The sequence below is a fragment of the Ceratotherium simum genome, chromosome X (assembly GCF_057802395.1).
Source record: "Ceratotherium simum simum isolate JZ-2026a chromosome X, ASM5780239v1, whole genome shotgun sequence".
NCBI classification, from domain to species: Eukaryota; Metazoa; Chordata; class Mammalia; order Perissodactyla; family Rhinocerotidae; genus Ceratotherium; species Ceratotherium simum.
Window position 1 is genome coordinate 89,228,380 of NC_141940.1, and position 21,489 is coordinate 89,249,868.

Consider the following 21,489-nt stretch of genomic DNA (forward strand, 5'->3'; position numbering starts at 1 on the left):
GGAGACTTCCCTCTACCCACCTCCCTCGTATTCTTCAGACCCTGCTGTGTCTCCATTTCCTTATCTCCGCCCCAACTGGAGAACCGGGAAAGACCTGTCAGTCTGCAAAGCCCGGAGGCGGGGCGCCAGGGTGACTCGTTAGTTCATTCATTCTTTCCCTTTAACCCCTCCCTGGCTCCTCCCTGGGGCAAGGAGGGGCGGGAAGTGACAGAGATGTGCGTAATCGGGCGGGGGGGTGGGGGCGTCCCCGGCACCAACAATGAAAGGCCTGGCTGACCGCCGCCGCCGCCGCCGCCGTGTCAAATTAGAGACCCCGGCCGGGCGCCCGAGTTCTGACTTCGGGCTGGGGACCCCCTCCTCCCAGCCCCGAGGCACAGCGAAGCCTTGAGAGTGCGAAGAGATCCCAGCCCTGGGATCGAGTTCAGGGAAAGAGATATCTAACTGGAGAGAGAAAAATGAGAGCCGGGGAGGGAAGGCTTTAAGATCTATTTGTCGGGATTTAGGAGGCACGACAGCAGGGCCTGTAAGGAAGGGGGAGGGGGCGGGGAAGAGGACCTCGGAACCTGGCCAGTGACTTTAACCTCCTCCCCACAAATCTCAAATAATCCTGGCTCTGAAAGGGGATGGGAGCGGGGGCGTGAACGGGGTGTAAGATCTAGCTCTCTGATGGGGGCGGGCAAGGGAACACCAGCTGGGGCTGCGATGGAGTTGGGGACCATTCTTGCAGCATTCATCCAGGGGAAAGAGACTCTTGGAACATCACCAGCGGGGAGGGGGCCAAGAGGTGGCTTTAAATCCTCCCCCCAAAAAACATCCAAGATAAATCGACACGAAGCGTCAATACAAGTACTGTAGCACACCACCCCTGGCAGTTGGGTCGCCACTTCTAAGGCCCCCCTCCTCCAGTGCAGAACGCTCAAGTCCTAGAATGTCCTGTGAGAGGTCATCTGGTACCTTGGAATTTGGTGGCCGTGCCTTCTGAGGCCCCGCTCCCGCCCAGGGCAGGAGGGCAGGGGAGCTTTCGTGTACAGCGCTCCTGGGCTGTGTGCCCCTCACCTTTAGGCAGGGGGCGCCTTGGCCCCGAGAGACGACAGGCCCAGGGGCGGGCCCTGCAGGACGCGCTCCTCCCACGCCGGTGTCAGGTTTACGGAACAGAGCTCCCGGCCGGACGCGCGGTGGCCTGACTGCGACAAGGATTCCATTCGCCTGACCCGGCCCGGCTTGACCCTGCCCGGGCGCGCCATGTTCGCGCGTGGGTCCCGGAGGCGCCGCTCCGGGCGCGCGGTGAGCGAGATTCAGGGCAGCGGTGTGGGTCAGGGGTAAACTGAGGCCCGGGAGAGGCGGCAGGGGATAGGGATAGCTATGAGGAGGCGCTCCACAGAGTGTTTGGGAATCCCCATCCCCAGGATTCCCAGACCAGAGGAGCTGGGGCTGCTGGAAGCATGGCGATGAAGGAATGTGGAGCTCTGGTGGCCCATGCTCCCTAGTCACCTCTCCACGCACCCTAATCAGCACTCCAGAGACCTGGTGTGCTCCCTTCTCGTGTGAATATGGGAGAGGATTCTCAGGGCCAAAAGATTGGGTCCTGGATTGAGCAGGGACTCCGTGAGCTTCTGAGGGAAGGGACCTCCCCCTGTACCTTGGCAGAAGGTGGACTGAGGAGTGGGGTCCTGCACTCCTGGGGTGCCTGAATCCTGAGGGTCGAAGGATTGGGATTTGGGAGAAGAGGGCTTCCAGGCTTCCACTTGAGCCAAGGAGCTTTTGACTTCCTAGACAGAAGAGTCTCTCTCTTCCTTTGGAAGGGGTCTCTAGGTGGGGTCTGGGTTTGGTGGTCCAGAGAAGGAGTGAATAGCCCTAGGATATGAAGGGTAAGGGCCAAGGCTTCTTGGGGTGAGGGTTTCTGAATGGATCAGGGGCCTCCTGAGATCCTCGAGGAGGAACTCCAGTTCCTTGGGTATGAAAGAGTGAAGCCAGGGTTTGGGGGAGGTGCTCTTGAGCTTCTGAAAAGACCAGCAGTGTTCATGTGGGGATCCCAAGTAAGGATGAGGTCTCAGACTCCTACCCTGTGGAATTAGTGTGCCACTGGCCTGGGGTGGAGAAGGGCCCGAGATGAGGCCTGGGAAGAGACCCCCAGATTAGGGACTCTGCCCTTCGGTAGGAAGAGTGTACTCTGTGTTCTGGGGGAGGTGTCTGAGGCCTGGAGGAATCAGAAGCTGGTGGGAGGTGTTGAGACTGGGTAGGGGGAGTCCGCATCTGGCCTGGGGAGGGGAATTCCCTGAAAAGAGGGCTTACAGGGAGGTTGGCCTCAGCTGCCCCACCTCTACCTCAGTTGTGTCCCCCTCCCCCGCACTCCGGGCGCTGTCTCAGCCTGCCCAGCGCTGCCCTGGTGGGACAGGCCCCAGCGTGCGGTCGCGGGCCTTGGAGTGGAGAGGTGGGCGTTGACTTCTTCCTCCTCTCCACCACGCCTCGCCCGGTCCCGTGTCTACCCCTGCCCATACAGCCTCCAGAGGCAGAGGACCCAGACCGCGGCCAGCCCTGCAACTCCTGCAGGGAGCAGTGCCCTGGCTTTCTGCTGCATGGCTGGAGGTAGGTGACCATCCCAGGACCTAGCCTTCGTCAGGGCCCCGCCCTCAGGGGAACCCCCAGAGGCTTAGGCCACGCCCCTAGGCTTGAGCCTGGTCTACCCAGGGAGCTCAGTTCCAGAAAGAGCCTCATGCTCGGATTCAGAGCCCCGCCCCCTGACTCATTCCCAATTGTCCTGTTCCCAGGAGAGCTCCGCCCACTACACAGCCCCACCCCCGGAAGCTTCCTCCCCAAGCCTCTGAGTCTCATCCGGATGGAGATCCTCCGTCCTGGGTTCTAAGCATCGCCTACTGACCTCCATCCCCCCTCTTGGGCTCAGAACTCCTCTCCCAGACGCAGTTTCCTGTCCTCCTACTAGAGCCCTGTACCCAAAACGTCCCACAAAATACCACAGACAGAGCCCTACCTACAGGCTCAGAGCCCAACCTGCCCACAAGTTCAGAGCCTCAGCACAGGCTAGAGCCCGCCTCTAGGGAAAGTTCCCCCACAACGTCCAGAGCCAGTCCTGAGAGGAAGCCCCTAGATTTATAACTCCCATATTAGACTCAGAGCCCCACCCCTACTCAGATCTGCTGCTGGGAGAGTCTGACCCAAGTCCCAGAGCTGAAAGTCAGGGGATGGCCTTGAGACCCCACAGCCCCACCTCTTCACCTCCCGTGCCCAGCCAGGCCCTCTGCCCCTGCCTCACAGCCCTGCCCTCAGCTGGCCTCTCAGCCCCTCACAACCAGCGCCCACCCCCCACGGCGTCCAGCTCACAGCCCCACCTCCTCTCAGCCCCGCCCCCAGGCCTAGGGCCCTGTCCTGGCTCAGAATCCTTTGGTGGTGATAATCTGCATGTCCCTGCCCCTCAGTTGGACTTCCAAAGGCTGTCAAGGGGTCACAGTGGGCTATCCCTTAGTAATTGACCCCCATCCTGCTCCCCCCAGAAAGATCTGCCAGCACTGCAAATGCCCCAGGGAGGAGCATGCCGTGCATGGGGTGCCTGTGGACCTGGAACGCATCATGTGTCGGTTGATCTCAGACTTCCAGCACCACTCTATCTCCGACGATGACTCAGGCTGTGCCTCGGAGGAGTATGCCTGGGTGCCCCCTGGTCTCAAGCCCGAGCAGGTGACCAGAGACCACAACCCACTCTTGCTCTCTAGTGGGTGCACACACACACAAACACACACACACACTCAGGTGGGAACCTATTTCTGGGGCAATGCTAGGGTGTATGGTCAGATTGCATGTGTCTTTCTGACCCCTCCCTGATCTAGGGGTGGTCAGCCCCCTGTAACTCACAGGGAACCCTGAGTGATCACTGGGTGGTACCGCAGGGCCTGTTCACCCCACTCCCAGTGTACCCCTTACCTCAGGTCTTATCCCAGTACTTCATTCACCACATCTCCACCAACTGATTCAGTCAACACATAGTTTTTGGGCACCTACTGCATGTCAGACACTATTCTAGGCACTGAGGACACAGCAGTGAACAAAACACAGGAAAATATCTTCCCATGTGGAGGTTAGATTCCCAAAGGGAGCAACAGCCAATAAGCAAACCTGTTAAAATATGTCAGATGGTGTAAGGGCTATGGAATCAAAAAGCAGGGGCGGAGTGGAGAGAGATGTTTGAACTGTAAATAGGGTGCCCTGTTCAACCTCTGTGAGAATTTGATGTTCGAGCTTCCTGAAGGAGGTGAAGAGTGAGCCATGCAGATATCTGAGGTTAGAGCGATCCAGGCAAAGGGAATAGTTATGCAAAGGTCCTGAGTGTGCTTGGCGCATGGGAGGAACAGTGAGGAGACCCGTGCACTGGAGCAGAGTGAGCAACGAGGAGTGTGGTTGGAGGTGAGGTCAGAGAGGTGGCAGGGGGCCATGGAGAGGACTTTGACTTCTACTCTGAATGAGGGAGAAGCCTCAAGAGGGTTGTGAGCAGAAAAGGGATGCAATTTCTCTTAGGATTTAACAGGATCCCTCTGATTGCTAAGTGTAGGCGGGACTGCAGGAGTGAGGGTGGAAGCAGGGGACCAGTGAGAGGAGGCTACTGCAATAGTCCAGGGGGCTGATGACAGTGCTGGCAGTGGAAGTAGTGAATGGTGGTCATATTCTGGTTATATTTTGAAAGTAGAGCTGAGAGGATTTGCTTGTGGGTGTGAGAGAGAGAGGAGTCGAAGATGACACCAAGGATGGATGGACTAACTGATATGGCTCAGGCCAAGGCAGCAGCAAGTTTGAGGGCTAAGAGCATAAGTTTGGTTTTGGCCATCTGGAGTTTGAGATGCCTGTTAGATGTCTGAGTGGTCACATTGCCTAGAAGTTGAGGGAGAAGTCACAGGGCTGGAGGTATGCATTTGTGAGGCATTAGCCATGAGAAGGTATTTATAGACATGAGGTTGGATACGATTCCCAAGGGAGTGAAGGTAGACAGAGGCAGGAGGACCAAGGACTGAGCCTGAGGACCCTCCCACATTTAGGTGTCAGCTGGTTGAGGAGGAACCAAAAGAGGGGCAGAGAAGGAGCAGCCAATAAGTTAGGAGTAAACCCAGGGAACAGTGTTTCCAGGAAGACGGAGTGATCGGCTGTGTCCAGTGCTACTAATGGGTCAAGTTGGATGAGGACTGAGACCTGAACAATGACTTGAACATTGTGGACGTCACTGATGACTGTGACAGAAACAGCTTTGGAGGAGCGGCAGAGACAGAAGGGGCAAGGAATCCTGACTGAAGTGTGGTCTAGAGAAAACAGGAGGAGAGGAAGTGGAGACAGCAAGTGCACACAACTCTTTTGAGGGATTTTGCTGTAAAGGGAAGGAGAAAAGTAGAGCAGCAGCTGGAGGGAAAAGTGAGGTCAAGACATGAGGGGACTCTAAGCATGTCTGGGAGGTGATGGAAGTGATCCGGCCTGGAGGAAGGCGAGATGGAGGGAGTCAGTAGGAGTTCCCTTCTGATGACTTTAATCTTCTCAGAGAAATAGGGACCCACCATCCCAACTCACCCCTAGTCTCCATTGTTTTCTCCTCTCCCCCATGTCCTCCCAGGTATACCAGTTTTTCAGCTGCCTCCCAGAGGACAAGGTCCCCTACGTCAACAGTCCCGGGGAGAAATACAGGATCAAGCAGCTGCTGCACCAGCTGCCCCCACACGACAGTGAGGTAAGGAGAAAGAAGACAAGAAGGGCATGCCAGGTAGGGGGCACAGCCTGGGCAAATGCTGGGCAGCTGGAAAGAAATGGGCAGGGGCAGAGGAGGAAAGGTGAGCTGAAAGGTCTAGACAGGCAGGAGCAATCAGGGGACATTCTTTCACAAAACCACAGCTGGGCCTTGGGAGACAAGGTAAGGGGTGGGTATTTCAGGCAGGAAGCACCATTTATACAAAGGCCTAGAAGTAAACTTTTTGAGCATGGATGAAATTTGGAAGAGGGTCAGGGGGCAGGCATTAGGGGAGGAGCCTGGAAGACCCCTACTACCCCAGGCACAGTACTGCACAGCACTGGAAGAGGAGGAGAAGAAAGAGCTCAGAGCCTTCAGCCAGCAGCGGAAGCGGGAGAATCTGGGGCGTGGCACCGTGCGCATCTTCCCGGTGACCATCACTGGGGCCATCTGTGAGGAGGTGAGCCATGGAGGGCCTCGGCAAGTGAGCGATGCCTTTGCTCCAAGCCCTGGGGTGCAGGGCCCACCTTCCAGGCCCTGGGAAGATGAGGCCTGCCACTTAAGACCTAGGGGTCTTTCTCTAGTGTCCTCTCTAGTGGAGGGGTCTTGTCTTCACATCCCACTGTTAGGTAGGGACCATCTCTGAGGCCTCCCTAGCCAGGAAGGTTTGTCTGTAGGGCCCCAGGTGGACAGGGCCTCCCTCAGATCCCACTGTTGGGTGCAATCTGTCTCTAAGGAAGCCCTAGTGTACCCTCTCTATGGTTTCCTCCCCTCTACGCAGTGGACGTGAGACGTAACCTGTCTCTCTGGTCCTCTTGTGGTCGGGATTTGTCCTTAAGAACTGACCCACAGTAGCAGGGCCTGTCTCTAGAGCCCAGTGTGAGTGGAATTCATCTCCAAGGCCACCCCTGGTGGGTGGAGCCTGTTCTTAGATCCTATTGTTAGATGAGGTCTGTCGCTAAGGTCCAGGTGGGTGGAGACTATCTCTATGGTCCCCCACCGGGCCTGGCCTGTCTCTATGGGTTCCCCAACCCCTTAAGGGCAAGACTTGCCTTTAAGGCCACCCACTATGAGTAGGACTTGTCTCTATGGTTTCCCCCAGGAGCAAGGTCAGTCTCTAAGATGCCCCCCCATGTAGGCAGGGCCTGTCTCAACATTACCCCGTGGGTGGGGTCAGTCACAAAGCTCCACCATGAGGAAGGCCCAAGTGTCGCACACCTTGGCTGACCCCCATGCATGAGACCATCTCGGTCATGGTGACGGTGTCTATCTGTCATTTGGCAGTGTGGGAAGCAGATCGGAGGTGGGGATATCGCAGTCTTTGCCAGCCGCGCAGGCTTGGGTGCCTGCTGGCACCCACAGTGCTTTGTGTGCTCCACATGCCGGGAGCTGCTGGTGGACCTCATCTACTTCTACCATGCTGGCAAGGTCTACTGTGGTCGCCACCATGCTGAATGCCTGCGCCCGCGCTGCGAAGCCTGTGATGAGGTTTGTGCCTCTGCCCGGGGGTGGGAGTGGAGGGCGGGCAGGGCCAGGGGCAGGCCAATCTGACAGCCACAGATGGCCTGCTCCCCACAGATCATCTTCTCCCCTGAGTGCACGGAGGCCGAGGGCCGGCACTGGCACATGGGTCACTTCTGCTGCTTCGAGTGTGAAGCCTCGCTAGGAGGGCAGCGCTATGTCATGCGTCAGAGCCGCCCCCACTGCTGCGCCTGCTACGAGGCCCGCCACGCGGAGTACTGTGATGGCTGTGGGGAGCACATCGGTGGGTGAACATGGGACTGGACAGAGGGATGGATAGAGAGCTGGGCCACAGCCCCCTCCCCAGGATTCCTCCTGTTCTCCAAGCCTCATCCCCTGTTATATCCTATACTTTAATTCCAGCCCCAGCATCATACGCCTATACCCTTCACTGCAAGTCCCATCACCAATATCCATTATGCCATGCTTTCTAAACCCCACATACACAACGCTAGGCACCACTACACATCTAGGCCCACCTCCAGAGTGCTCTCTAATTCTCAGCCCCCCAGGGCCACCCTCCAACCCTCTCAGCCTAGCCCCTACTCCCCCAGGCTATGCCCTATTCTCTAAGACTCTCTTCCTCAGCCTAGGTACTCCTACCTTCTATGCCACACCCTACCCTTTCCCTCCAAGGCCACGCCCTGCATTCTAAGCCCTGCCCCCACCACTTAGGCCTTTTATTCAGGTCCACCTTACACTGTCCTTCCACCTGAAGACACCTCTTAATGTCTAAGCCTGACCCACATCTTAGAGTCCAATGCCCACCCCTACTCTGGGAGGGGGCACCCTGGGAACGAAAGGGAGGGGGAAGAGGAGATATTTACCAGCCAGTTTCCAAGAGAGAACAAGGATGAGGAACCCTGGGGTGAGGACCAAACTTGAGGTTTCTTGCTTTCTCCAGAGAAGGGCCCCATTATGGAGAAGTGGGAGGAGAAGGCAGCTCGGGGTACCCTGCCACAGATTCCCTGCCTCTTTCCGAGAAGGGCCCCATTTAGGAGGAGTGGAGATATGCCTGAGGGCACTGCCTCAGTTTTCCCCCTTGTGTCGGTCCCCGCAGGCCTGGACCAGGGCCAGATGGCTTATGAGGGCCAGCATTGGCACGCCTCAGACCGCTGCTTTTGCTGTAGTCGCTGTGGGCGAGCCCTGCTGGGCCGCCCTTTCCTGCCGCGCAGGGGCCTAATCTTCTGCTCGCGAGCCTGCAGCCTGGGGTCCGAACCCACGGCTCCGGGGCCTGGCCGCCGGAGCTGGAGCGCGGGCACGGTCTCCGCACCTCTCGCAGCCTCCACAGCCTCTTTCTCTGCTGTGGAGGGGGCGTCTGAGACCGCCACCAAAGGCACCAGCACCGAGCCAGCGCCTGGTGAGCTAACCCTCGAGCCACGCCCAGTCACTCCGCGTCCTCCCGCCTCAGCCCTAGCCCCTCCCCTTGGCTCGCCCAGGCCCATCACCTGGGGCCCAGGCATCCCGGGCCCCGCCCCCCTCAGCCCTGGCTTCTTCCCCAAACCATTCCAGGCCTAGTCTCCAGCCCAAAATACACCCCCTTATAAAACCTGGTTCCGCTCCCTTCTGTACAGGGTCCGTCCTCTACCTCAACTTGTCCCTGCTTGAGCCCAAGTTCCTCCTCCTTTCCTCCAAACCCTTGACTCTCCACCCTCTGCACCCAGGCCCCAACCCCATTCCATCCTAAACCTTCTCTGCTCCAGCCTATGCCACGCCCCTTCCATCAAGAGCCACGCCCCCGTTCCCTGGCCATGCCCACACGCCAATCCAGTCCTGCTGCGTCTGCGTTCCAACCTCCCTCTCGCCTTCACTCAGAGCCTGCCCTAGGCCTCATATCCCCCGGATTCCCCACCTCGCTGCCCGTCTCTGACCCCTGCTCCCACTTTCCCGGTCCTGATGGGGGAAAGGGGAGAGGAGAAGGCCCTTCCAAGGCCTCCCTTGGTTGGGGGCGGGGGTGTCAGATACAGGGAGTCGCTCTCTCTCTTTCCAGCTGCAGGCCCCGAAGAGCCCACCCGCTTTCTGAGAGGGGGCCCCCACCGCCACTCCATGCCGGAGCTGGGGCTCCGCAGTGCCCCCGAGCCCTCCCCGGGGCCCACTGGCCAGCCGGACCCGCTCCCGGAAGATGGTGCCTTCGGTCGCCAGAGCGCCCCGCGCGTCAGCTTCCGAGACCCCCTGGTGTCTGAGGGAGGCCCGCGGCGGACCTTGAGTGCACCTCCAGCCCAGCGCCGCAGGCCGCGCAGTCCCCCTCCCAAGGCCCCCACCCATCGCCGCCACCGCCACCACCACCATCACCACCACCATCACTGCCGCCACTCTGGCAGATGTCGCCACCATCAGTGTGACTTGGGATCCGGGTCAGACTCAGAATCCTGCGCCAGCTCGCCCTCCAGCCCCAGCTCCGAGTCCTCAGAGGACGACGGCTTCTTCCTAGGGGAACGCATCCCGCTGCCCCCGCACCTGTGCAGGCCCGTGCCTGCTCAGGACACTGCAACTGAGAACCCCAACTTCCAGACTCCACAGCTCCTCAGGAACTCGCGCCCAGGGATGCCTCGCCAGGCCAGAGAAAAGAACTGCATCGTGGCTTGAAGGCAAGGCAGTCCTGGGGGACTCCACTCAAATCAGTGTGGATGATGACATGCCCCCCAACCTAAGTCATAAATCCCCTCCTTCCTCTCTCCCTCGTCTGTTTGTATTATTGAAGTAATTTAACATGTGTTGTAAAACAGGCCTGGCTTCTTTACCTCTTTGTTCTAGCTCCCCCACCTCCCCAATTTGCCCCCTCCTAATGTTTGAGATTTATCCACATTTGATCAAAGGATTAATTTATTCATTATCATATGTTCTAACAATCTGTTTATTATTTATTTATCCCTCCATAGAGCCACCCCAAACACTGAGGAGGTTATTTGGAGTGGGTCACAACCTGGGGCCTGGAGTCTGAAATCTGAGGCGCCTTCCTCCCTCATTTTGTGGCTTAGGTGGGGGCATAGTCCAGGCAGAACTGGTGTCTCCTTTTGGATACTGCAGAAGGAAGGGGGACCTAGGTTCACCAGTCAAGGTGGCCACACCCAGGAGGATTGATTGGCAAGCGGAGAGACAGATTCTCCCAATAAAGGCACTTTTACCTCAATAGGGGGCTGGGAGCTGGCTGGGCGTGTTGTAGGGGTGGGAGGAGTTATTTTGATAGAGGTGTTAGTTGCAGGTTGCAGAGAGCAATGAAGGGAGTCCACCTACACCGGGCCATCTGCAGGGTCTGCAAGTGAGGAAAAGAGAGAAAGCATTGGCTGGATCCATATGCCCATTCTACAGACAAGAATACGGAAGCTTATGTTATTTATTGCCACTAAAGCCATAAGTACCAATAAGGGACAGAGTTGGCATTCATGCCCTTGGGAGACCCCTTTTCTTCTCTCCTCAACACCCTCCCCCCCCGAAACACACACACACACACTTACCAGTAGGGGCTGCTGAATGTCTTTGCTGCCGCAAGGGGAAGGTGACATATGCATCATAGCTAAAGAGGCACACAGCGATTAGGCCCAGTACCTGGGGGTGGAGATGGGAGTGAAGGGGGTTGGATTAAGCTAGTCAGCCTACTCAGCCTCTTACCTCTTTGTATCCACCACCTCCAGTGACTGCCCCCTGCAGGGATGGTGACTAAAGCCCCAGGTCGGGAAGCCAGAGAGCCAGAGAGAAAGGCCAGGAGACTGGACTCTGTCCCAGCCTCCCTCCTCCTAGTACCTCTTAAAACAGGGCAGACACACGGTGGCCCCACATACAGGAGATACCATTAATACTGTACATTTGAGACAGATTCTAGCAGATGGTAGTCTAGTGTGTTGACAAAGGGGCCACCTCTTTGTGCTTCCCACAGAGGTCCCTGTTTCAGACATGGGATGGCCCTTTACAGCAAATGATGATCTCAGGAGGAAAACCAGTGCCTGGGCCAGACTTTCCTTCAGGCCCTGAGAACAAGTGTGGCCTGCTGTTGGTCACACACTTTCTGCCAGAGGCAGAAATGACCCCTGGATCCTCAAACCCCTCTATGCTTTGGAGCTGCCTCCACGGCCTTTACCCCTCCGACGGTTTTGGAGTGGCTTCCTGGCGCAGCAAGGACGACAATGGAGGTGATCAGGTAGAGGATGGCCGCTATGAGGGTTCGGAAGAAATCCTGGGAGGGGTAGGGAGAAGAGGAAAGTCAGCATCCAGAGTTCCCCAGACAATCCCAACTGCCCAGGCCCCTCCTTAGCCTCGCCATTTTCGGCCCCTTTCTCACACTCCAAGGCCAGTTGATGATCTGTATTTTGTTGTGCAGGTCACACATGTAGATGACAAAGAAGACAGCAGCAAGGATCATCTCGATCACCGACAGGGAGGAGAATGCTGCCGTCGAGGCACTGAAGCAGATCAGAATCACCAGGCACAACACCTGGAAGGATAACACAGGAAAGGGGCCTCGATCAGCTCCCATGGCTGAGGGGATTGGTTTAAGTTGGGAGTCTCAGATGCCTACCAGGACTAGGAAAATGACAATAGCTAAACACTTATTGTGTGCTCACTGTGTTCGAAATATTGTTTTAAGAGCTGTACAAGAATTAATTCACTTAATCATCACGACAACCTCATGAGCTGGATACTATTACTAGTATCTTTATTTTATTATTTTTGTGTGTGTGAGGAAGATCAGCCCTGAGCTAACATCCATGCCAAGCCTCCTCTTTTTGCTGAGGAAGACCGGCCCTGAGCTAACATCCACGTGGATCTTCCTCCACTTTATATGGGATGCCGCCACAGCATGGCCTGTCAAGCGGTGTGTCGTGGGCGCCCGGGATCTGAACCCGGGGCCGCCAGCAGCAGAGCTGGTGCACTTAACCGCTATGCCAGGGGGCCCCTAGTATCTTTATTTTATAGATGAGAAAAGTGAGGCACAGAGAGGTTAAGTGACTTTCCCACGGTCACTCAGCTAGTGAGGGGTAGAGTTGGGTGCCTCAGTTTCCCCCCTTTTCCCTTCTAAGACAGGGGTGGCCTGAGAGGAGTGGCGCTGCCAGGCGTTTTGCGAGCACTGCTGGGGCCAGCTGCATGGCCTTGACGGGGCGGGACGTGCGGTTCCCCCGGCAACCCCTTTGGGAAGCGGTGAGAGCGACACTGGAGGGACAGGGCTCCGTTAAAGGCGCCGCACCCCTTTTACAAGTGACTCAAAGGCGGCGCCCACTTTGAGGAGGGCGAGAATTCGAGGCTGCCGAGCGGCCAGGACAGCTTAAGGACCTCCCGCCCTACCACCGGAGGGCGAGGAAGAACTGGCGGAGGGCGGGGCACCCTACCCCACGGGACAAGCGCGCAGGGCCCCACCCCAAGAGGCCCCGCCCCTGGGCGCGCTGCCAGCCCGCCCGCCAGTGCCCAGGCCGCGCCACGCCCTGCCACGGAAGGCTCCCACCTCCCAGCCCCTTGGGACCCCTCTGATGAGTCCACAGATGAGTCCACGCAGTCTCCTTCCATGGGGCCCCCCCATATGCTCTATGGGCCTCTTGCCTCACCCCGTGGGCCAGCAGCTCCCGACCACCTTCTCCAAACCCGACTGACTCGCCCTGCGCCCCTGGTTTCTGGCCTCCGCCACTAACCCACCCACCTGCGCCCCACTGCTGAGCGCCCCCGGCCACGCGCCTACCTCACCTGGGGCCTCCCGGCTCTGCGTGGTCCAGCCATCCCACCCCGCCTTTGCCCACCCGCCTGTCCCGGGACGCTCACGATTTCAGCAAACAGGATAATTCCTTTTCGGGTGCACCAGAAGTTGGTGCAGGCTGCCCAGCAGCCGGGGGCCGAGAGGCGCTCGGAATCCGCCATGGCGTGGGCCGGAGTCCCTAGGAGCTCGGAGGATCTGCTTGCTTGCTCACGGGTTCGAGGACGCTGCACACCCAATCGTCTTGCCCGCCGTCTGGCCGGGAAGGTGGCCCCGGGGCGAAGGAGGGAGTGAATCACCGCACCAAGCAGAAGCGGGCGGGGCCGGAGGGGGCCGGACCAGGTGTCTGCCGCCCCGGAAGCCCCCTCGCCCCGCCCGCCAAGGATATTCCCCTCCCGGCGCACGGCCCCCGGGGCGCCCCATCTCCCGGGGCGCCAGCCTTTGAGGCTTGGCAGTTTGGAGTACCAATGCGCGGTAATGGCGAGACCCTTCGCACTTTTAGAATACAAATACTCCCGGGGCTGCCTCAACTCAGAACCGCGGAGATCTCGCTTTGGGAGAGAGTGACTCAGTTTCCTTAGCTGTAAAAACGGTGGCCGAGGCCATGGTTAAACCCAGGAATGTTTCCAGAATTTGGAATATTTCGAATTTTAGAAAGTTTTCCCGGTTCCTATACCGTGCATTACTTAACACCCTCAGCGGGGTCTGAGGCTGCCCCATTTAAAAAAAAAAACACCTTAATACTTCCTCAAGGAAAGATGTGGATGTTCACAGTAAGTGGGATAAGCCAGGACTGAAAATTGCTCCTGGTTAAGTCAGGTCAGGTTTTGGAACCATATGATGCCCAATTTGTGGGAAAACTGTTGGTTTCCAGAGCTTTTTGGACTTCAGAATTTTAGATAAAATATCGTGGACTGTGGAATAAACCTCCTAGCCGTGATGGAAACGAGACGATGCCAGTGCACAGGCTGAGAGAGAACAGGGCCCGGTGAGCATCAATCTGCTCATTGTAAATGGGGGTGAACATTATTAAGAGAATCAGAGCCCAGGGTCTGCAATCCTGAGGAAGTCCCAGTCTTAAGTGCTGGGCCTCCATTTCCTGGTTCTAAGGAGAGGGGCTGTGAGCCCAACCCTAGATGAAGAATGGGGAAGAAGCACAGGTTTATTGATTGCTGGGAGCTTGGCAAAATGAGGGGAAGGCTCCTGAGGGGCCAGGCTGGGTGACAAGGCCAACAACATTTGAAGAGTGTGTTATCCTGAACAAGCAACTTCTAACTCAGCCTTGATTTCTGCATCTGAGATATGCACCTGGTCACGGGAATCAGAATCTCCCCCGAGATGTGCTGAGGGGCATGCTTTCCAGACTGGATGTTGGTTTTATTCTCATCTCATTTGAGGAGGGGCGAGTCATGGCTGGAAGGCCAGGATGTTTCAAGCCAAGGGCCTGCCTGCTACCCCCGCAACCCAGAGCCCCTCCAAACCAAGGAAGCTGCTCCCCTCTTCCATCCCAGGTTGCCAAAAGAGTAATTGGATAGTGGAAGAGATGAAACATATTTTTCCCAGTGCTGTGTGTGCTTTCCACCTCTGTGAGGACATGCCTGAGTTTCTAGAACAAAATAAACTCTGCCTTGCATCAGGGCCTTTGCACTTGCTGTTCCCACTGCTGTCAATGCCCTTCCCCCAGCTCTTCATACATCTGGCTTCTGGTCATTCGGGTATCAGCTCAAATGTTATGTCTTCAAAGAGGCCAGCAGCCCACCATCATTACCTCCCCTAACATAACCTCCTTTTGCTATCTTCATAACTCTCACCTCTGAAATTATCTTTTATTTACGCATTTTCTTGTATTTTCTGACATCTGTCTACCCCCACACACACATCAGCTACACAAGGATAGAAATCTTTGTTCCTTCCCCCAGCATCTCCCCACCGCCTATCACAGTGCAAGGTAAACAGTTGGGGCTCAATTAATACTTGTCAAATGCAGGTGAGATTAAGGGGACAGGTTTGGGAATTGAGCCTTGATTAAATCTTGTTTCAAACTCCCTCCCTCAAGCTACTTATACTCTCTGGGCCTCACTTCCCTCCTCTGTTTAAAATGGACATATCAGGATTATTGAGTAGATGTGTAACCAGATGAAAATAGACACTGCAAGTAGAGCCAGTAGCAGGGATAAGGCTAAGTAAATGGTGGCTGGGGTTACTAATATTAGTCTCCCAGGTGTGACTGTGTTTATAGTACTAGGGCTCTGGAGCCCTTTCCTGACTTCTGTGGGGCCACACCTCCACCAGGGTCTGAGTCAGGGGCAGCTAGAAGCCCCAGCGCCCTCCCCCACAACGTCTACAGTGCTAACCCTTCAAGGGTTCACCTCTTCACCTCTTCATACCCTAACTCCCAGCCTGGATTTGCAGTCCCTCTCTGCTCCCCAACAGCCACCCTGGACACTCACACTCCAGTCTTTTAATTTCTCTAACCTGTCCCCGGCCCCTCCCTGTAGGGGTAAGAGTTGCCCATTCTGGCCTGACCACAGCTTCCTTCGTTGGGTGTATGGGGACAAGTGTTCACGATGTGGTGACAGCAGAGGTGACTGGACATTTCTGGCCTTGGCCAGTGCCTGCTTCGGGGCTACCCCAGCTGGAGTCCCACTGGCCATATAAGCCCCGGGTTTGAGCTCTGTTCCCAGGATGGAGGAAACTCTGGCCTCTCCCAGGACTGGGAACGCCCAGCATGTGGCGTGTGCACACAAGCCCGGTTGCAGTTTGTCACCATCTATGGAAGAGGGGGGTGCGGCCCAAAGGTTGTAACAGCCTTTTTTAGCCCGGCCAGCTGACTCACACCTTCCTGGCTCCGCCCTAAAGGGGGCTCCAGGGCCCCAGCCCATGCCCTGAGGGTGGCAGTCTACGTGCCAGAGAAAGCTGGCCAACCAGACCAGAAGTGAGAGACTGCAGGCTCCTGGCGAAGGAAGCCGCCGTGGTTCTAGCCTTGCTATCGGGCCATCAGATGAGTGTCTGGACGATTCCGGGCCAAGGCTCTTTGTATACTGGTGCACTCCCGCCATCACAGGCCCACCTCTACATTTCACACGCCACGCGCAATAATTATCTGTGAGCCCTGAACACCTCCCAACAAGTGAAATGAACGCATGGGGAGAGAAGCAGAAGTTTGCTAAGAGAAACGGAATGGGGAGAAAGCACGCTGGGCTGAGGCCGGCAGAAGCAAGGACCCCTCTAGAGGCATGAAAGAAATAACACGAAGTAAGCTTGTCAATGGTTGCAAGAAGAAACCAGATCGACCCACACCCTCTTTACCAGGTGGACTCGGGAGCCTCACCGGGCCAGTAGCCCCTGGAAAGTCAAGACTGGATCAAACCATTTTATTACCTCCCCCGCCCGAAACAAGAAGCGCAGGGCTGGCCCGTCCGGGAGGGCTGTGCCACTGACGCCGCGAGGGGAGCACGGGCTGGTCGACTGCGCAGCAGGAGGGTGAACAAGACCAAGTGGAAGCTCTCCCCGCCACGCTAGTGCGCGGCCGGCGGAGCAAGCCAGATCCAGGTTGGGCAGTACCAAGTAAGCACCAAGCCGCCCGATGCATGCTCAGTGCCTCCGCCTGCCGGCTGCCATCTCCAGGGCGAGCTGCGCGGCCCCCGGGACCCCTAGGGCACGCGAGAGCCGTTCCTCGCTGGGCACCAGCCAGGGTCCCGGGGAACCCGGAGTTCGGTCGTGAGGGTCCTCCGTGCGGCGCTCAGGACGCCGCTCAGGAGGCCGCTCAGGAGGAGGAACCGCGGGGCTGTCGGCCGCTCGCTCTGGGCTACGCTCCGGGCTGCCCCGGGTTTGGGGCGTCTTATGGGATCGAGGGTGCTGAAGTAGGGAGGGGCTGGCGCTGCGAGACTTCATCACCTCTGGTCCCCCAGAATCTGGGCTGCGATCTGGGGATGGCAAGACTGCGGGTTAGATTGGGCGATAGGGTGGGGAACAGAGAGCGGGGCGCCTTGGCCCAGGGTGGCTGGGAGACTGCAAAGGCAGGGATCCTGCTCCTTAGAGAAATCTCCCTTCAAGGCCTGGACACGCCCTTCAGGAACCACCACCACTCCTTAAGACCCCTGACACCTCCTTTCCCAAGACCCCTCCCCTACTGGATCCAGAACACACCCCTCAGAAATCATTTCCCACAATCTCCAAAGGAAATCAAACCCTGACCTTGACCTCGAGATGCCAAATCCCTCCCATCTAGGACCTCAGACTCTCCCCTTGCTCAACCCACCTCCCTCGACCCCGACTTTTTCCCTTATGGACCCCTCCTCTTTCAGAATGAGACCCCCTACCCTCTAGATCCCCATCCCATCTCCTCCCCACCCTGACCCACTCTGCCTTCCCATCCGAGGACCATGACTCTTCCTTCTGAACACCCTCTTTTACCCTAGACCCCTTCCCTCCTCTCCTGGCCCAGTACCTAGAAAGTCTCCCCTCAGAAGTCCACCTTTATTCCTATCCCGACACCCTACTCCCTGCCCAGCTCCCCGCCCCCCGCGGTTTTGGAGAATACCATGACCCTTCACAGACATCAACCACCGACCCTCCCCACTGAGACCACCAAACCCTTCCCGCCCAGGACCCCAGCCTCTCCACTCTGCCACTCTCTCCTTCCCTTCACAGATCCCTGACACCTCTTCCCTAAGAAACCCACCATCGCCTTTCTGGGGCCCTCCCACCCCCTCAAGTTTGCCGGGGTGGGTCTCAAGAGGGTTGGTTAGCACCAGACGGAGCCGGGGTCCGCCTGCGCGAATCCGCTCCACGACCTGGGCATGGGTGAGGCCCTGAGTTGACTCTCCGTTGATGTAGAGCACGAGGTCACCAGCCTGCAAGAGTGGAAGGCAGAGGTGCTGGAGGAAGGGCAGATGAAGAGCACCCCGACAAAGGGCAAGGACCAGGCTAGCACCATCGAATGGAGTGGTGCTTTATGGCTCACCTGCAAACGACCGCAGCGCTCTGCCGGCCCGTCCTTCAGCAGCCCGCGCACTGCCAGCGGAGCGTCTCCAGCTGCATCTCGGCCTCCATTTAACGTGAGGCCAAAGCCCATGGGACCACGAACCAGTTCCACACAGAACCGACCAGAAGCCTGGGGCGGCTTCGAAGCACGACGTGCCATACCCTGGGTCGCTTGGGACACCGTGGTACATGTACCCAAGGTTTCTGACCGACGATGCTGGAGTAAGAACACAAGTGTACATACACTGCCAGTCTCAAGACAAGGGGCCTCCAATAGGAGGACAAAGTGGTACCTGGGGCCGGTGTTCTACGAAAGCGGCATTAGGCAGGCGACTGTCGGTGACCTCTATGTCCGCAGAATCCTGCACGCTAACGACTAGGGGAATGAAAGAGGCAGTGGGAGGAGACTCAATGGAAACCACCTAGGACCTGATCCCTAAGTTAACATTCTAGCCTCATCTCATTTCCTTGCCTCTAAATGCACAGACACGCCCACTTATTTAACTAGTCTCCACCCACAGGAATAACTGTCCTGATTCGCCTTCTTAACTAATAATCCTGGGCCCGGCTATTTGAATAACCCTCCAGACCTTCCCACCTCCCTCTAATAACACGCAGACCTCGACCCTCAAACGACACCCTTAGGCCCATCCTGGAGGGCGCTACTCCCGGGGTTGGGCTCCTGAACATTCTGGGACCCGCCCCCTAATTAGCCTATAAACCTCAACACATTCCTCACATCTAGGCCCCGCCCCCATGAGCTTATAGGCTCCACCCCCTTGACTAGCATTCCAGGCCCGACCCTTAGCTAAGTGCCCGTCCCAGCACTCTCCAGGCCCCGCCCCCTCAGAAACGCCATTCGAAGCCTTACTTGCAACTAATCTTGCAACGTTCACCTGCTGCAATAACCCTGCCGCTGTCACCTCCTAGAGGAATATTCTAGGATAACCCCAAGGCCCCGCCCCCTCGAATTACCCTCCGAGCCCTGCCCTCCCAGCTCACACCATTGGCCCCACCCAGGGCAGTAACTAACAATCTCGGGCCCGCCATTTCAGAACTCAGCTCCACCCCGGCCCCGCCCCCTGAGAGGCCCCGCCCCCACCACGCACCCTCCTTGGGGCACAGGCGCAATGTGGCGCCGGCCCTGCGCACCAGCGCCGCCACGTCGGCCGCAGCTTGGGCCGCCAGGGGGCGCGCGTCCAGCCGGGCCAGGAGCTGCCGGGCGCTAGGGCCCGCGGACGGGGTACGGCCGCGGCCTGCGCGGGTGAAAAGAACAGGTCAGCGCCCACCCCGAGCCTCGGCGAACCCCCACGCTCCCCGACGTCCGAAGACCTAGAATGCCCCTCAAGAGCCCCAGAGACCCCTGACCACGCCCTTGATAGTGCTGGAGGTCGCCGATGTCCCTCTCATCTCCCGCGACCCCCGACCACCGCGAGTACGCCCGCGGACCCCGCCTGCCCCCACGGTATCCCTGGAGATAGGTCTGTGACCGCAATGTTTCTGGACACCTCCAAACACCCTGTGGATATCTCTGGAGGTCTCCGACTGGACCTTCACAACCCCAGATTCCAAACTCTTCCCCCACAATATCCAGAGGGACCCCGATTCCCCCGGACGTCCCAACAGAACACAGTCTGCCCCCCGGTGGCCCTGGGACCTCCGGTTCCCCCTCCAGATGTCCTAGGCAACCCTGATGGCCCACATAGCCTCAGATTGCCCCTCCACATATCCCCAGAGGCCCCCACCTAGCCCCCCACAATTCACCGCAGCCCCTGAGTGCCCAGGTGTCCTCCAGTGACCCCGGGCAGACCCCTCCGGCACATCTCCCGGGAAACTCCTGAGAGCCCCGGGATCTGGTGCGGGCCCCGCGGCGCGGGTGCCGGTGCAGGTGCGGGTGCAGGGAGGGGACCTCGAGCCCAGCCGCAGTCGCTGGGCCCCTGCCCGCTGCCGCCGCTGCTTGGGCGCCAAGGCTGCCTTGTTTACTACCTGTCGGGAGGAAAAGGTGAGCAACAGGCAGGCGGGGCGATGGGGGCAGGGGACTCGCCCACTCCCTGCATCGCGTACCTCCTCTGCTCCCGCTAGGGTCCGTGGCGCTCCCCGCGCGCGGCTCCATGACCTGTAGTCCGTCGGGTGGACGCACGGCCTCCAGCGACGCGTTTTGAGCACCGGGGTGCGCTCACCTGGCGGCCCGCCCAGGCCTGGACGCGGCTGAGACCGGCCGGTCCCGTGCCTGGCGCCCCGACCCACGCGGTGACCTACCTGGCGGCCGGCAAGGAGGCCTGGCTGCGCGAGCCGGCGCGAGCGCCTGATCTGGCTCTGCCTCAGGCGCCGCCTCTCTTATCCCGGGACCCTGGGCTGGGCCCCTCTTGCCCCCCAGGGAATGCTGTTACTCCGCGTGTGAGAAGGGGAAGTCGAGGCCCAGCGAAGTTAAGGGCCCCATTTGAGCTCTGACAACTAGACACGGGGAGGCAGAACTGGAGCGCAAGTTTACCGGGGAACTCGGCAGCCTCCAACACAGCTTGGCACATGGTAGGCACTCAGTAAATTCGCAGGGAATGCTTGCCTAAGCCGGTCCCTACTGGGGAACTGGGAGAGTCTGGTGGGCTGGGGAGGGGGACGCCCTTGGAGCCTTGGGGGCCATGGGAGAGTTTAGGGCCCTGAGCATGGTGGGGTTGGGGGACTCAAAGAGCAGGGAAGGACAGGTCCCTTGGAGAGCGGAGGCGGCTTTGAAGACACCCGGGTGGGAGGGGATGCTAGCCAAGAAGAAGGGAGAAATGAGGCCCCTCCTAGGTTTGAAAAGGGAAGGGTTCTGGGGACACAGGCCCCGAGGGGGGAGCACTTGGACACAGTGCTACTGTAGTGGAAGGAGGAGTGGCGAGCAGTGAGAGACGGCCTGTGACCACCACTTGGTGGAGGAAGAAACTGAGGGCAGGAGGGGCTCACACACCTGCCGAGGGGGTCCGTAGCCAGCCAGCAGTGGCGCCGGTCCCAGGCAGCTTACGCCCAACACTCACTTGGTCCGTAACTGTTGCACTATGGGCTGTGGGAGCACTGTGTCCCGACGTCCATTCTGGCTGGCTGGGTTAGGGGACAGGGCCTTAATAGGTTCTATGGAGAGTCGCTAACTGCTTTCTTAGCCTCTTCCATCGGCCAGCCATTAGTGTGCTAGACATTAAGGACCATAACATCATGGAGATAATGTGAAGATCCCTTGCAAATCCCACGCAGAGTTCCTAGCAGGGCAAATACAGTAAGGTATGAACAACCTTAGATACTTTTGTGGAGCATGAATGTTCCATGGCGCTGGAGACTTTTTTTTTTTTTGAGGAAGATCAGCCCTGAGCTAACATCCATGCCAATCTTCTTCTTCTTTTTTTTTTTTTGCAGAGGAAGACTGGCCCTGAGCTGACATCCGTGCCCATCTTCCTCAGCTTTATGTGGGATCCACCACAGCACAGCCTGACGAGCAGTGCGTCCGTGCGCACCCGCCCAGGATCCAAACCCAGACGGCCAGCAGCAGAGCGCGCACTTAATGTCTAGCCACAGGGCCAGCCCCTGGAGACTTCTTAATGAACCTTGGAGGCAGGGA

The 21,489-nt window shown here is 58.1% G+C and overlaps 3 protein-coding genes across 6 annotated transcripts; 1 reads left to right on the plus strand and 2 right to left on the minus strand.

Moving 5' to 3' along the window:
- The first annotated feature begins 1,066 nt into the window (after positions 1–1,066).
- Positions 1,067–9,963, plus strand: PRICKLE3 (prickle planar cell polarity protein 3). 3 transcript variants are annotated; one of them, XM_004434924.3, is made up of 9 exons: positions 1,162–1,284; positions 2,501–2,586; positions 3,510–3,693; positions 5,606–5,719; positions 6,039–6,176; positions 7,001–7,204; positions 7,295–7,481; positions 8,298–8,597; positions 9,228–9,963. In XM_004434924.3, exons 1-9 carry the CDS (start codon positions 1,243–1,245, stop codon positions 9,821–9,823), a joined length of 1,851 nt encoding a protein of 616 aa, XP_004434981.1. In that variant the 5' UTR covers positions 1,162–1,242; the 3' UTR covers positions 9,824–9,963. The 3 variants fall into 3 exon arrangements, with proteins under 3 accessions (XP_087282996.1, XP_004434981.1, XP_087282997.1); XM_087426870.1 differs by lacking the exon at positions 6,039–6,176 and having other exon boundaries at positions 1,067–1,284; XM_087426871.1 differs by lacking the exon at positions 8,298–8,597 and having other exon boundaries at positions 1,163–1,284.
- A 110-nt stretch (positions 9,964–10,073) lies between these two features.
- PLP2 (proteolipid protein 2) lies at positions 10,074–13,203 on the minus strand. Its single transcript, XM_004434926.3, has 5 exons — positions 12,983–13,203; positions 11,514–11,666; positions 11,313–11,408; positions 10,693–10,783; positions 10,074–10,490 (listed from the first exon to the last, which is right to left on the minus strand). Exons 1-5 carry the CDS (start codon positions 13,076–13,078, stop codon positions 10,468–10,470), a joined length of 459 nt encoding a protein of 152 aa, XP_004434983.1. The 5' UTR covers positions 13,079–13,203; the 3' UTR covers positions 10,074–10,467.
- Positions 13,204–16,273: 3,070 nt separating this feature from the next.
- On the minus strand, positions 16,274–20,034 carry MAGIX (MAGI family member, X-linked). Of its 2 annotated transcripts, XM_087426872.1 has the most exons (7): positions 19,965–20,034; positions 19,665–19,886; positions 19,010–19,156; positions 18,194–18,276; positions 17,881–18,117; positions 17,599–17,770; positions 16,274–16,840 (listed from the first exon to the last, which is right to left on the minus strand). In XM_087426872.1, exons 1-7 carry the CDS (start codon positions 20,011–20,013, stop codon positions 16,509–16,511), a joined length of 1,242 nt encoding a protein of 413 aa, XP_087282998.1. In that variant the 5' UTR covers positions 20,014–20,034; the 3' UTR covers positions 16,274–16,508. The 2 variants fall into 2 exon arrangements, with proteins under 2 accessions (XP_087282998.1, XP_087282999.1); XM_087426873.1 differs by lacking the exon at positions 19,665–19,886 and having other exon boundaries at positions 19,965–20,032.
- Between the last annotated feature and the right edge of the window lie 1,455 nt (positions 20,035–21,489).